This window comes from Rhinatrema bivittatum, chromosome 7, assembly GCF_901001135.1.
Source record: "Rhinatrema bivittatum chromosome 7, aRhiBiv1.1, whole genome shotgun sequence".
NCBI classification, from domain to species: domain Eukaryota; kingdom Metazoa; phylum Chordata; class Amphibia; order Gymnophiona; family Rhinatrematidae; genus Rhinatrema; species Rhinatrema bivittatum.
The window spans coordinates 262,119,481-262,135,724 of NC_042621.1; the positions used below are offsets into that span (position 1 = coordinate 262,119,481).

At 46.3% G+C, this 16,244-nt stretch overlaps 1 protein-coding gene across 1 annotated transcript in view; it reads right to left on the reverse strand.

Annotated features, from left to right (window-relative positions):
- LOC115095876 (M-phase inducer phosphatase 1-B-like) overlaps positions 1-16,244 on the reverse strand; it is a 51,110-nt gene that overhangs the window by 13,981 nt on the left and 20,885 nt on the right. Inside the window, exon 8 of the mRNA XM_029610168.1 lies at positions 14,670-14,732. Within this exon, the coding sequence (XP_029466028.1) occupies positions 14,670-14,732 (63 nt within the window). The remainder of the gene's footprint in view (positions 1-14,669; positions 14,733-16,244) is intronic.

Here is a 16,244-nt window from a genome sequence, read left to right on the forward strand (position 1 = left end):
TGTTTATGTGTGTGTGTATGCATGGTATCTCTTGCTAGGCAACATGGAAATTATTCAAGGATCACAGAAGTCCTTTCTTCAGATGCCAGTCTAGTTTTCTCCCTCTTTTTTTTTTTCTCTGTGTATGACATACAGACATAGTGGGGTCTTGAGGAACAAGTAACAGTCACTGTTTGCAGATAAGGATCTCTTAGCTCAACTTTTCGACCTATTTACCTCTTCCCACTGTATCTCTGATAATTCTATTTGATCTCCAAGCCTCTCTCTTGCATGACCTTATCACTGTCCTCTGTTTATGTTTAAATTCTGTCATTAAGGTGGCAGGCACATATACTCTTGGGAATTCTGCGCACAAAATTTTAAAATTCTGCATACTTTATATTGGTCAGAATAAAATCAGTCTTTGAGTAATTCACTTAAAATGTAATACAGAAGTTATTACTCAAAGATGCAGAGTTTTAAATATTTTGAGTAGAATTCCCCTCGACATGCACTGTAAGAGTGTCCCTTTCGCCCTCTCTCCCTATTCCCCTGGCCAGACCCCTTTCACTCTGCCCTCTCAGGCTGTAACTCCTCCACCCTCCACTATCTTTCCCCTCCAGGCTCAATCCCTGCCACTATCTTCACCCCCAGCCCTCCACTCCCAGAATTTGACCACTCTCTCATACAACCCTTCACACAGGCTTCCTCTCTCTCACGCACATGCACACCCTCAAACAGGTTCCTTCTGTCCCCTCTCACACGCACACATCCCTTCATACAAGTTCCCTCTCTTTCTCGCACATACACCCCCCCCTCAAAGACTCCCTCTCTCTCACATACGCACACATACCTACCCTCACACAGGCTCCCTCCCTCTCTCATATATACACACACATACATACCCTCTCACAGGCTGCCTTTATCCTTTCCTCACACACACAGGCTACCTTTCTCGTACACATACACTGCCTCATGCATCTCCCTCTCGCTATTACACCCATACATCCCCTCACACAGGCTTCTCTCTCTTGCACACATACATCCCCTCACGCAGGCTCCCTCTATCTCTCTCTCACTTACACACACACTCACTCACACCCTCACACAGGCGCCATCTCTCTTTTGCATACACACATTCACACAGGCTCCCCTCTCATGCATACTCACACACCCCTGCACATAGGCTCTCTTGCTCTCTCACACACACACCTTCATATGAGCTCCCTCTCTCAACTCTCACAGACTCCCTTATTCAGGCACACAGGCTCCAAATCACAGACACACAGGGCCTTCATCATCTTCAGCTGTGAGTGGGGTGGGCTCTGCTTGTGGCCACTAGGCCTCCCTTTATTTTGGCTGCAAGTGGGATAGGCTCCATTTGTGGTGCACCGGGAATCTCCAAATTCTGGACAAAAAAGACAATTATGTGCAGGAGGGGAATTCTAAGTAAATTCTGCATTCCACAGTAGTGCAAAATTCCCCAGGAGTGTACGTAGCATCTTTTTATGTACAATGGGTTTATGAGGTTCAAACATTGCTCATACTAATATTTTATTCTACAAATCATTTTCCCGTAGATAAGCAGCATGAATTAGCCATGCTTTCTGGGATGTCCTCCGGTCCTGTAGATGGCAGAGCTCTCAAAGTAAAAATCTGAGTCTTGGTGTAGTGTGATAGTTTTGGGGGATTTGGATCCTGTGCTGGCCAAGATTGCTTCGGATTACACTGACGCTGTCTAGCTCCCTGTGTTTGTGAAGGTAGAGTAGTGTGGTGACTGTGAAGCAGGATAAGGTCTGAAGGGCCGGCGTTGATATTGAAAGTACCGCCTGGAGGAAGATGGGTCAGATGGAGAAGTTAGAGACATAACTGCCAGTTTTATTGAGTTTAATTGAGCTACTGTTTCCTGGAATTGGTCACCAAACAGATTATTGGGCAGACAGGGCAGGTCTGCTAGTTTTTCAGTGCCATCCTCTCGAATGGCACTGGCTCATAGCCATGCAAGTCATCAAGCCACGATGGTGTTGGCTGTAGATTTTGATGATGTTTCAAAACCTTTGTACATATTAGGTGCCGCAGGCCTTCTTCCATATGGTGGAACTCTTCAGGGAGTTGCTGGTCTGGAGATGCTTCTTGAAGTCGAGGCTTCAACGATTGTAAACACTCAGAGAGATACTGGGTGATTACAAGCTGATGCTGTTGTATTTTTGTATTAAGCATTCCTGATTGGTATGCTTTTTTGCCGAAGTCATCGATTGTATTTCGAATCTCTCCCGGGAAGGGTATTCGAATGTAGGCTAGACTTTCAAGCTCTTTGCATAGCCGACTTGACAACTACTGAAGCATGCGGTAATTGTACGTGCGAATAAGAAGATTGTCGCATTCTGAATTTAAGTTCGGACTTCCTGGAAGTGGGAGGACCTGATAGAGGGGTCTCACAGGCTCTCTTCATGACTGAATCCAGTACCTCGTGTGATGGAAGAGCAGTAGGTTCTGTCGGGTTCTCAAAGATCTTTAGGAGGCCAAGTACATCTGCTCTTGGATCTGGAATATTTTTAGTTTCAATGTTCAGTCATTATCCCACCCTCTTGAGGAACTTAGAATATATGAGATCCTCTGAAGGAGAGACTGGTTCCAGTTGTTCCTCCGGAGGGGGGGGGGGGGGGTCGGAAGGGTATCCTGTTGAGGAACCTGGTATTGATGTCTGAGGTGACTGGTCTCCGAGAGGAGGAGATTGTTCAGGTGCAGGCCTCGGGCCCCCAGACTGGGGCTGTCCTGTGGAGATGTTGGAGCATCTTGCGATGCTTCTGGTAGACGTCCACCTTGAGTCGCTACTGTGGCCAAGAATTGCGAGAAAATCGATGAGATTTGCGACATCGCCTGCGAGGCTAATGTGTCCAGGGGTAGTATGTCAGGTTGAAGTAACGTCCCCCTTGGTGGAGCTCACGGCGGTAGGATGGGTTGCTCTGCCTCTGAGTCTGGAGTTCTGGGCATCATTGATATCCTTGTCTTCCTCCTGAAGGGCTTGTAGAGGTCCGATGTTCAAGATGTCGAGGATGCTGGAGAGGCATCTGGAGAAGAAGACGGAACATCCGCGTCAACTATCAGGAGAGGCGATGGTTCGTTTTGACTCTTGTGACCTGATGTGTTTCTTTGGTGGTTTTGATGATGTCTGTGTCGATGGAGTCGACGTCCTAGAGCTTGTTGATGGTTCGTCGGTGCTGTTTTGCTTCGATGCTTCGAAGACTTGTGAATATGCTTCAAGCCTGAAGCATGGTTCCTGCTGCCGGATGCGTCGATGATGCGTCAGAGCCCCGACGCTGGTTGACACTGATGTTGTCTTCGATGCATTAGGTGCATCCCCTGTGCTGTGTGTTGGAGTCGGTGTTTTCTTCGCGGTCGACGCACTCAAGGTGGGAGGCCCCATCGAAGCAGTGGACACACTGACAGTTTAGAAGGACGAGGAGGGCCCAGTGAAGATCAAGCTGCCTCCTCTGAGGGGCCATAAGACCCCGAAGCAGGCTCTTTTAATTTTTGAATTCTGGCCGCTCTCTGCCTCTGGGCTCGTGGGGACATGCGGCCGCAGTCCCTGCAATTAGCCTGATTGTGGGGTGGTCCCTGGCAAATGAAGCAGCAGGTATGTCTGTCTGTAATGGACATCATCTTCCCGCACTGACAGAATTTGAATCCCGGTGGTCGTGGCATTTTCTGTCTTTCAATGGAAAAAACTAGTGAGAATGTAATTAAGCCTAACTACAATGAATCAAAGCAGTAAAAAACCTCTTTTTTTTTTTACTTCACAGAAACTGTCTGAGGAGACCGAAGAGCTCCGCATGCAGTCAGGCTTGCGGAAAAAAACAGACTGAGGAGACTGAGGGAAGCGGGAAGTGGCAGCAGTGGGTCAAACCCACTGCTGCCACTCCCGGTTGGGGGCAGATTGTCTCATTTCCTACCTGCATGGGAGGCCATCACAACTGACCTCTGGGTATTACGAATAATACAAGGTTACTCCCTCAACTTCCAATCCTTCCCCCCACTCCACACCTAGTGCATACAAGACACATACCTGAGCACTATGATCAAATGCACCTGGAGATCAACAACTTACTCCAACAACAATGCATCCATGAATTACCTATACCGCAGTTTCACAAAGGATTCTATTCCCAATACTTTCTCATACCCAAGAAATCAGGAGGGTTACGTCCCATCCTGGATCTCCAAGCGCTCAACAAACACTTGACGACGGAAAAATTCAAGATGACGTCCTTCAAGTCCATTCTTCCCTTCATTCAACCCAGCAATTGAATGTGTTCCCTGGACCTCAAGGATGCTTATTCCCACATACCGATGCACCCGGCCTCCTGGCGGGTACCTCTGCTTTATGACCACTGGCTGCCACTTTCAATACAAGGTACTCCCATTTGGCCTCTCCTCTGCTCCCAGAGTTTTCACCAAATGTCTAGCGGTAGCGGTAGCTCACCTTCGACGACAAGGAATCCAAATATTTCCCTATCTGGATGATTGGCTTCTGGTAGCACCCAGCCCGTCTCTCCTACAAGCCAATCTCATTACTACCATCAAATGCCTAGAGGGCTTGGGCTTAATGATCAACTATGAAAAATCAAACCTGCAACCCACTCAAGCATTGCAGTTCATTGGAGCCAATATCGACACCTCAATGGACAGGGCCTTCCTTCCCGAGGCCCAAGCGATCAACTTGACAATGCTCGCACACCACCTATGGCAGTCTACCACTGCCCCTGCTCGCCAAATCTTAACGCTTCTGGGACATATGGCGGCAGCTATCTATGTGGTTCCCCACACATGCGGCATCTACAATGGGGTCTAAAAACCCAGTGGAATCAGTTCTCCAACCGTCTCTCTGCTCCTGTCACCATCACGCCCAGCATAAAGCAGCACTTGGACTGGTGGTTGACACCGACAGCTCTCACAGTGGGAGCCCCACTGTGACCCCCAGCTCATCATATCATATACTTACCACAGATGCATCCACCAAAGGATGGAGCGCTCAACTAATCCGCCTGCAAACTCAGGGCCTATGGTCCACCTGGGAATGCACACAGCAAATCAATCTACTGGAACTGAGAGCAATTTGAAATGCTCTCCAAGCCTTCGGGGCAATACTAGAGTGGAAAACAGTCATGATCTACACAATCAGATGGCCATGTTCTACATAAACAAAGAAGGAGGGTCCAGTTCCTGGACCCTGTGCAGGGAAGCAATAAAAATCCTGGAATGGGCAAACAAAAAATCCATAACCCTGCAGGCCACCTACCTACCTGGCATCGACAACGCCAGGGCGGACAAACTGAGCAGAATATTTCACCTCCACGAATGGGAACTTCCTCAGGACATGGCACTCAAACTTTTTCAAACCTGGGCCTGGCCACGCATCGACCTCTTCACTACAGAGCACAACTGCAAGGTTCAGACGTTTTGCTCGGTATATCCCAGCTCCCGGAGACTAGCGCAGGACGCATTACTCATAGACTGGACGGAGGGTCTGCTGTATGTTTCCCCCCAATACCGCTGATATCTCGCACGATCCAGAAGTGAAGCACAGATAACGCAGATCTCATTCTAATCGCTCCGGCATGGCCCAGACAGCCGTGGTACGAATACCTGATTCGGCTATCGGTGGTCTGACTGATTCCCCTGGGAAGCAACCCTTGCCTCCTCACCCAAGAAGGAGGCTCCCTCCTACATCCACTCCATTCCTCTCTGAATCTCACCACGTGGAGATTGAAAGGCTGGTATTCCAAAGCCTAGACCTATCACCTCAGCTCCAAGATATTCTGATCTCTTCTAGAAAGCCCTCCAGATGAATAAATTACAGACGGAAATGGGCACAGTATGCCTCTTAGTGCTCGGACAGCGGAATGGACCCACTGACCTGTCCACCAGAACAACTATTGGCATACCTTCATTTACTCTACCAAAAAGGGCTAGTCACAGCCTCAGTCAGAGTCCACCTAAGTGCCATATCAGCACTTAGGTGGATTCTGCACAATTACACACCGATATCCTCTCACCCCCTCATTTTGAGATTTATGAAAGGGGTGCTACGTCTACGCCCACCAATCCAGAAGCCTCCCATACCTTGGGACTTGAATATTGTACTAGAACAACTCATGTTACCACCCTTCGAGCCTCTGGATACTTGTCATCCCAGATTCCTTTCCTGGAAGGTACTCTTTCTAGTAGCACTTATCTCTGCGACATGTGTCAGTGAGCTACAAGCCCTAGTACACTATTCTCCATATCTGGAATTCTATCATGACAAGGTCACATTACGTACGCATCCCACCTTCCTCCCTAAGGTGGTTTCATCTTTCCACCTCAACCAGTCTATCACTCTTCCAACCTTCTGCCCTAAGCCTCATAGCAGTGCCGCAGAACAGACTACACACACTGGATTGTAAGTGGGTACTCGCTTACTATAAACGCTGAACAGCCTCCAATAACAGAGTATTGCAGCTCTTCATCTCCTTTAACCCTAATGCTCCAAGACTACCTGTTTCCAAGAGAACCCTGTCAACTTGGATCTCAAACTGCATACGATTCTGCTACCAGAAACGCTCAGAGTCCTTAGCTTCATCACCTAAAGCACACCAGGTCCGTGCTATGGCGACTTCCATAGCCCACCTGCATGACATGCCCATTCTGGACCTTTGCAAGGCTGCAACCTGGTCCTCGCTACATACATTCACCACCCACTACTGCTTGGACAAGCTCACAGCGACTGACACCAACATGGGCACAAAGATTCTTGAAGCGGGCACTTCCTAATGCGACGAATCAAACAAGGAACTGTCCGTATGCTTTATCCACTGTCTTGAGCGCACAATCAGACTCATCACAGACATGACCAAGAACGGGTCACCCAAGCCACCAGCTGGGGACTCCCAGACAGCAAGACTAATTCATGCTGCTTATCTACGGGAAAAGAGCAAGTTTGCTTACTGTAAACGGTGTTTTTTCATAGATAACAGATGAATTAGCCATGCTGATCCTCCCGCCTCCCCGGACAGTTCTTGCTACCTTTTCATCTGCTTAGTCATGGACTGAGGAGACTGAGGGAAGTGGGGAAGTTGCCAAGCAAGCACACACTACACCAAGACTCAGATCTTTATTTTGAGAGCTCCGCCACCTACAGGACCAGAGGACATCCCAGACAGCATGGCTAATTCATCTGCTTTCTACGGAAAACACCGTTTACAGTAAGCAAACTTGCTCTTCTTGCATGGCAAGAAATAATCATAAGAATTTTTGTTCTTTGAACTTATAGGAGGAAAGAGCCCCATTGGATAAGATGAGCTGGACTGGAGAATTCTTATGCCAGTGCATTTTCTTTTCATGTTCACGAGTGGTATATCAGCACAGACTAATGCCAAGAAAACAGAAACCAGCAGGGGCAGTAATTAGCGTTGAATACCATCTATAGACACTTGTTTTTAACTTGATTCTGGCCCCTGAACTTCAGTATCTCTTGACTCCCAACCAAGTCCATTTGGTGCATGACAGCTACAGAACTTACTAGCAAGAGCCCAGCATTTTCTCATGGAATTCTCTGAAGGAGAGGCTTGTCAGTTCCTAGTGGGCTGCTGTAATACTACTCTCTGAATCTGCCAGATGGACTAACCCCAAAACATGTAATGGACAAGATCACAACCTCTGAATCTGCCAGATGGACTAACCCAAAAACCTGTAATGGATAAGATTACAGCCTCTAAAGTACTTGAGTCACCTGCTGTCTGCCACAGCAATCAGTATTAAAAAAGTTACTTTTTAAAAGTAGCTAGTTACAATGACTTTTTAAGCTATTTTTTATTAGCTATTTTTAGATAGGTATGAATGGTGCAACTACCCCAGAACCCACAGCTGGAGGTGCCCCACGATAGTCAAACCACACAAGCCAGAAAATGGCTTTGTAATGTGAGTGAGCAGTAGGATGAGGAGGCTAGGACAGGCACATGGAGTCCTCCTTCTCTAAACCTGTGCCTCTCCCACAGCAGGAGAAGCTGCTGTGACTGTTCGTGGTCCCGACTGCCGGGAGAGTACGGTGGTGACAGACACTCAATGAGTGCAAGGCTCTGCAGCTCCAGCCTAAATACAGTCCTGCTTTTGGCCCACTTGGAAAGCCCAAACTAGCACCTTCAGAGGGGCCTGTATGCTGCAGGCATGTTATAATCCACAAACACTCTGCCAGGTTAAATAGATAGAAGAATATCTACAAGATTTACAGGCTGGTTGGGAGGTTTAAACAAGTCTTTAGAACAAAGATAAATAAACTTGTACTCCTTTATGCTACCATTATAAAAAAAAAAAAATAAAAAATATATATATATATATATATACATATACAAAAAAAGTAAATCTTTGGAAGCCTGAGTTTTAACAGGAAAAGTAAATAACATTTACTAAAAGTTACATTTTATGGCCAAAGGTAGTTCAATTAAATTACACCTTTAGGAGTGTTTTTACTAAAATGTGGCAGCTCCCAATATCGGCAGTGGAGTTTATTCACAAATTACATGTATTAGCCTGCCACATCTTACTAAACAGACTTCTAAGTTTCCTAGACAAAACAAGTTGAAGTGTACGCTTCTAGCATAACCACTAAGTAGATGTATTTCATATTTGTATTCCACTAGTTTTATTGATCCTTCAGGAAGCTGAAACTGTCAAGTATATGTTGTGGGTGGAGTCCTGACCCTGGCTGAGTGACATCGGCAGAGTGTAAGCAGCCTCCAGGAGCAGTGAGAGTGACCACTTTCTGCAGTGCTCCAGGAATGGCCCAACTCCTAGAGCCACAAACAGGCCAGGTTTTCAGGATATCCACGATGAATACGCCTGCCTTCATTGTATGGAAATCTATCTCATGCATATTTATTGTGGATATCCTAAAACGCAGGCCTGTTTGTGGCTCATGAGGCCGGAATTGACCACTCTTGCATTATCCTAGATACTAAAAAAAAAAAAAAAAAAAAAAGGCATCAGACTGCAGAAAGCAACCAATGGGGCCCATCCAGTCTGCCCAGTTATTCCAGTCCACACTGCTAAGGATCTATCCCCGAACATGTAAATAATAACTTTAAATTCATTTTCTGAACTTAAATTTCTCCTTTTGGTTTTACACTTCCCTACAAATGTATCCTATCAAAATGAGTTCTTTGAAGCAGAACACAGCAGAAAAGTGACTGCAGACTGACAAACCTACCAAAACTAATATGACACAGCAGTGGTTTTATGGGCCAAGGAACCGTTGGATGGGGAGAAAGGAGCAAACCCTCAGCACTTCCAACTGGTAGAGAGAAGGGCTGCCGACGCCAACCCCAGAGCAGCTGTTTCCTTCCGGCAACTCACGGTGTCCCAACTCCTAGAAAACTCTGATAACCCCACAGGAGTTGGGACACTTGTGCTGCACAATTTACTGACAGCTGCACGGTGCTGGATGGAAACAGCTGTTAGGGGGATGGTACCCTTTCAGCCTGCTTCCAGAGCTCTTTTGGGATGTTCCTGAAATCCCGGTTGAAAAAGATCATGATAAAATAAGCCTGGAAGTAGCACATTTGTAATATAGGCTGCAGCTGTAATATTCTAAATCAGGGCTCTTCAACTCTGGTCTTTAAGGGCTGCTAACCAGTCTGATTTTCAGGATATCCCTAATGAATATATATATGAGGTAGATCTGCATGCAGTTGTGACATCATGCATGCTAATTTTGAGGACCAGAGTTGGACAATCCTGTTCCAAAGTACTTTCTTAAAGGGGGGCTCAACCATAGCAGAATTAATCATCATTTGGATGGCTCCCCAGAAAGAATCAATAGTTTAGGATATTTCATTCCAAATCCCGGTACTAAATTATGATTAGGAATGTGCATTTGCTGGAAATGAAATTGGAAATTTTAGTGACATTTGCCATTTCATTTCATATTTAAAGCAAAACAAAAAAAGGAAAATGTCATTTGTTTAAAAACAAAAACAGGATTCTCTGCTGCAAAAAATGCCACGAAACCCTCCTGGATGTTCTCTTGATCCTTCCCCCCCAAACTGAGGGCTGTGCCATCATCAGTTTCATGATACAAGTAAATGGCAGCAGCCAGCATCATTGCCTTGTATGGATGAAACTGATGATGATGCCAGTGTAAGTCTGCTAGCACCATATACAACGGTAACGCGGCAGCAGGGCAAGAGCGACCGGAGATCACTCCTGCCCTGTGAAGACAGAAGACATGGGGTAAGAAGATCCAAGGAGGCTGCTAGTGGTGTTGGTGGGGGTAATTTGAGGGAGGATCCAGGAGGAGTTTGTGTGTGTGGGGGGGGGGTGCATGGGGGTTTGCAGTGGGGATTGACCTGACATTTTTTTTTTGTTTTTCTTTTATTTCTTTTATTTTTTTTCAAACAAAATAAAAAAGGAAATGGAAAAAAAATGAAACAAACAAAAAAAAAATTTTGGTGCCATTCCCCTCCCCCAAGTATGATTTCTGTGGGCTGTTCCATGCACATGACATCTCCTCAGGCTGACCATTGGGTGTTAGTCTCATGCATTTCTTCATCTTAAGAGCTGCAGTTTGCTGGTGAGATTTTGAGACAGACTCGTGCTTTAGTGCACTTTCTACTCCTGGGGGAATTCTGCGCACAAAAACTGAAAATTCTGCAAACTTTATATTGGTCAAAATAACACAATTTACATGATAGTCTTTAAGTAATTACATGTTAAATTATTAAAGAAAAAAGTTATTACTTAAAGTTGCAGAATTTTAAATATTTTGAGCAGAATTTCCCTAGAAATTCACTGTGAGTGTCCCTTCCTCATACACACATCCCCTCATACAGGCTCCCTCACTCTCTCGCGCACACACACACACATCCCCTCATATAGGCTCCCTCTCTGAAACACGCACTCAAGCATCCCCCGCACACCCCCTCTTACCAACCAAGCTGTCTCTCGCCCTCCCCCACACCCCTTCTCCTCTCTCACACACACATTCTCTCTCACCAGCATCTCCCTCCCCTCATATAGGCTCCCTCTCTCTGAAACCCACACACAAGCATCCCCCCACCCACTCTCTCTCACACCCTCCTGCTCTCTCTCTCACCCTCCCCTACCCGACACACATTCTCTCTCACCGGCATGCCACGGGATGGGTGCCATTCGCGGCGAAGATGAAGGCCTAGCGCACTGTTCATGGCGAAGATGAAGGCCCGGCACGCCGTTCGCAGCACACGGGGGCCTTCCATTTTTGCCTTGAACAGAAAATAGCAGCAGAGACCCCCGCGTGCTGCGAACTGAGCGCGTCCCGCAGCACACGCTCCGTTCGTGGCAAAGATGGAGGCCTGGGTGCGCCGATCGCGGCATGCCAGGGTCTCCTCTGCTGCAATGTCCCCACTCTCAGGATGGCCGCTGTCCGTGCGCTTCCGGTTTTGAATAGTCTTCCAGCGAGGGAAGAAATTGGCGAGGCGACGGTGGAAGTCTGCGGGAAGGGAGACGAGGGAGGAAATCTGCAAGGTGAGGGAGGAAATCTGTGGGAAGGAGGAATTCTGCGCAAATTCCGCAGTAGCGCAGAATTCCCCCAGGAATAACTTTCAGGTGATGACAAAGGCACAGGGCAATCAAAATCATTTCAATATTGGTCCAGATTGGAAAAAAATGTACTTGTGGCGAGCCGACTGAGAAAGTGGGGGGTTTCCTCCTGTGAAGTTGTAGCCAACCAGGTGGCATGTGCAGGATGTGTCTCTCTTTTATCTCCCCCACCCCTGTATCAATCACTTTCTCCTCCCCCCACCATGCCTGTTTTACTCACCTTTTTTTTTCTGATGGTTAGTGAGGATATTTACCCTTTTTTTCTGTCACATTTCTGTTTTCTATTTTCTCCAAGCTGAAGAGCCCGAACCTGTTTAGCCTTTCTTCCCAAGGGAGCCATTCCATCTCCTTTATATATATATATATATATATATATATATATATATATATATATATTTTATTTTAGTCCTTTTCTGTACTTTTTCTAGTTCCACTTTATCGTTTTTGAGATGGGGCGACCAGAACTCCACACAATACTCATTGTTTGGAAGCATTGTGATATTCTCAGTTTTATTCTCCATTCCTTTCCGAATCATTCCTAACATTCTGCTTGCTTTTTTGACTGCCACTGCCAGGGCCATAGGTGCCATTGCACAGGAAGCACTGGTCTCCTCCCTTCCTCCTCCTGCACCAGTAGAGAGGAGCGCAGCAGCCTACGGGGCTACAAAAAACTTCAGCGTCGTTCTCCCTTTTCCCGCCTCAGCAGTGAAGATCAGCACGGCCCCCATCCTCCCCCCTCCCTCGCCGGCAGACTGGCCCAAGGGGTTGTGAAAAGCATTGGCCTCCTCCGCTCTCTCCCTCCCAGCCCTGGCAGTGAAGGTAAGCGCAGTCCCACAGGTCTGTGAAAAGCATCGATTTCTTACTCCCTCATTCCCAGCTCTGGAAATGAGAAGCAGCTCAGCCCCAGCAGTGAGGAACCAGTGCAACCTGTAATATCGTAGGAAGCGTCGTCCATCCTTCCTCGCCCCCCCCCCCCCCCCCCCACCGTGAGGAGCAGCGTGGCCCAAGAAGCATTGACCTCTCCTCTCATGCTCCAGCCCTCCTCCCCGCAGTCAGAAGTAGGAGCAGCAAACCTGGAGGCGAGAAGAAAGAGGAAGTCTGGTGGGTCCTAAGGGCTGAAGGAGAAGGCTTCTGCTGCCCCTTTGCTTCCAGAGGTGAGAAAAAATAGCATGAGAGAGTGTGTGTGTGTGTGTGTGTGTGTGTGTGTGCATGATTGACAATGTGATAGCATATGATTGAGCATGTGACGGCATACAAGTGTGTGTATGATCAAGCATGTGTGTATGACTGAGCATGTGAGAGAGAGCGAACGAGCATGTGTGTGTGTATGGTTGACCATGTACCCAATAACCCCCTCCCCTCTCCGTGCTAATTCATGACCATCTCCGGACATCTGGAAATCAAAATTTCCCAGGTATGGACAGCAGGAGACTTATTTTATCCTTAGTTTTAATTATTGGGTGTTTCAGGTATCAGCTGTTTATAAATATTTTATTAGCATGTGGAAAAGTTTCAAATGAATTTTTAATTATTGCATGTTCTATTCATCATTTTTTTAAATATAATTTTTATTAATATGGTTTTACTGTTGTGATTTATATTTCTTAATTTTGTTTGATGTTTTATGAGGCATGGTGATGTTTCTGTTTTTCCATAGCTTCACTGCATAGAGAATCTGGCTTGCTGCAGTTTCCAGTTCAGTTTATGTCTGCATGTTTCTATTTACACTATAAAGTCCAGGGGCGGATTGGCCTATCGGGGGATCTTTAATCAGTATTTGATGAGGGTCTGTCTGGGATCTATAACAGCCTGGCTTGTTCTGTATTCCTAATAGGAGGTGAATTTGAGTTTTAAGGCCTGGTGTAATATTTACAGTGTTGTCTTTTCATAGGTAAGTTGTTACTGTTTGACTGCTGGCAGTTAGTAGTGTTTTGGTATGGGAGGTTTATTATATTGTAATTCAATTTATTCCTGGCTTTCTGAGGGCCAAGCCTACACCCAATATATGTTACCATAAGCCTAATACCATATGGGTTCCAAATGCCCTTTTACTTTTTTTTTTGCAGGGTTTTCTGGTTGGCACCCCAGCAGTGCATGTAAATACGTATTATACGTGTTGTTGTAAGTACCCTTGTTCGTGTAAAATTTGGCATTATGAAAGCATAATTTTTAATTGTGTGCAGGAAGGGGATGGCCAGGAGGGGGGGGTGGTGACACCTAGTGATTGGATTAGGGGTCCATGATTGCAGGGTTCTGAAGGAAGCCCTGGTGCATGGCCCCAGCCCAGGACTGACGCTGCAGTGCCTGGAAGGGATATAAAATAAGGGGAAAAAAGATCCTCAGTGGTTGTGAATGAAGGCTCATGGTGCCAGGATCTGTGTACTGGTTCTGATTGATCTGGAAGCCCAAAGGAGCCAGGAGGAAAGTGCTGGGTCAAAAGAAAACTCAAACCCCCTACATACAACTGAGTCTCCCAGCTGGTAGTGTTGTGTTAAGGGTGAGGGTGCACTCTTTCACTTGGCCATAGGTGCCATGCACACTGAACTGAGGATTTCAACATATTGTCCACAAGGACTCCAATGTCGTTTTCCTGGGTGGTAACTCCTAATATGGAACCCAGCATTGTGTATACGTAGGGTTATTTTTTCTTCTGTGCATCACTTTGTACTTGTCCAATTACATTTCATCTGCCATTTAGATGCCCAGTTCCCCGGATTCGAAAGGTGCTCCTGCAGCTCCTCACAATCCATTCATATTTTTAATAACTTTGAATGATTTTGTGTCATCTGCAGGTTTGATCATCTCCCTCATTGCTCCGTTTTCCAGATCATTTATAAATATGTTAATCGCCACAGCCCAGTACAGATCCCTGGGACACTCCACCATTTACTTTTTCTGCATTTGGAAAACTGAACACTCTGTTACCTTTTAAACCCCTCGCCAATCCACAATAGGACCCTACCCCTTATCCCATGATTTTTTTAATTTTCTGAGAAGTCTATCATGGGGACTTTGACAAATGCCTTCTGAAAATCCAGGTACTCGGAGGGAAGGCCAGAGAGAGCCTGCTTACTTACAGTAGCTGAGCTGATATATTTGAGGTCCTGATGTTTTCCATCTTCCACTGGCAAGCAGTAAGTCTGAGAAAAATGGAAAGAAAAAGTAGGCATGAAGAATGAAATAGGAGCCTTGTGTGGGATGAGATGAACTAAGGGCTCCTGTCTCTGGTCTTCCTTTACATTTCCTTCGCTGCTTCCCTGCTCATTGCTTGTTGCATAATTCACCTCTGCTTTGGCTTCAGTCCATTTTTATGTTCAATACCATCTCCTCAAGCAAACATTTTCTGTCTATTCCCAAACTGTTCCCCCCCTAGGGGGTTGATTTTAAAAAGTCTGCGTGCGCGTCCATGTGCAAGCGGTTCCCAGCGCGTGCACATGGACGCACCGATTTTATAACATGCATGCACCGGCGCACACGTTATAAAATCCAATGGCTGCACACACATGCGCGCCGGATTTTAAAATCCGAGCGAGCATATGTGAGCGGCCAGCAACTCGCTCGCGCAGGGTGAGAGGAGATTTTATAAGCTACGCACAGTGACGTCATTTGACCTCCCCCAGTTCCCTCCCAGTCCGCTCCAATTAAGGAGCGGACTGGTAGGGAACTTTCCTATCCCTAACCCTATCCTTCCTATCTCTTCCCCTCTCCTCCCCATCCCCTAAACCTAACCTAAGTAATCCCAGATTTTTTATTTTAGTACTTACTGCTCCTCTGGATCAGAAGTAATTTCCGTGCGCTGGCCGGCACGCACTTCCCCAGGACAACGTTGAATGGCGCTGTCCCGGCCCGACCACGTGCGTAACCCCCGTTTTTTACGTGCGGCGGGCTTTTAAAATGTACTTGTAGGTGTAAAGCTTACATAACCCCAGTTCAGTTTCCTCACAGTGTTTTTTCCCTTCCTAACGCCATTTCTCTTTTAATTTCTTCCATTTTTCTTTCTCTTCCCTTTTTGCTCCGCCCTCCCTCTCTGTTCACTCTGCTTCTATGCCATCTAGATTCAGATCCTTGCTTCCTCAGCACTTATTTCAGCTTGTGATTTCTGCCTAGCATTTCTTGCTCTCGCTGTGTCTGTTTTAACCTAATTTTCTAAGAAAGAGAAAGCTTATGAGATCATTGTGTGTGTGGTATCCCCCTGATAACCTTTTTGTTTGGTGTCCTATGCACATCAGATTTTCAGGGCATGTCAGTGGGGGCATGAGGACTCTCATAAGGGGGGTTTTTCCCCCCCGATCTATGCATATGTGCATCGCAGAAAGTAGAATCCTTTAGCTTTGGATGGAACTTCTTGTTTTGGATTTCAGCTCAAACCTGTATTTCTAGCCTACTTTATGAAGGAAAGCAAGGCTTATAAGATCACTAAGCCTGTGTTTGAGGGAAAGTGTGTCCCTCCTTAATTTTTGTCCTGAAACTAACATTTCAGAACAAATGAGGGGAGACACAAGAATTCTGACAGCAATGTTTTTTTCAATCCATATATTGGAGAAATATATGAATGCAGTTGTAGTTTCCTAGTAGCTATGACCCTGGTTCCAAAAGTATGGGTTTGATTTTTAACCTCTACCAGAGTTAAACTCTAGCTGTGCTGATTGATT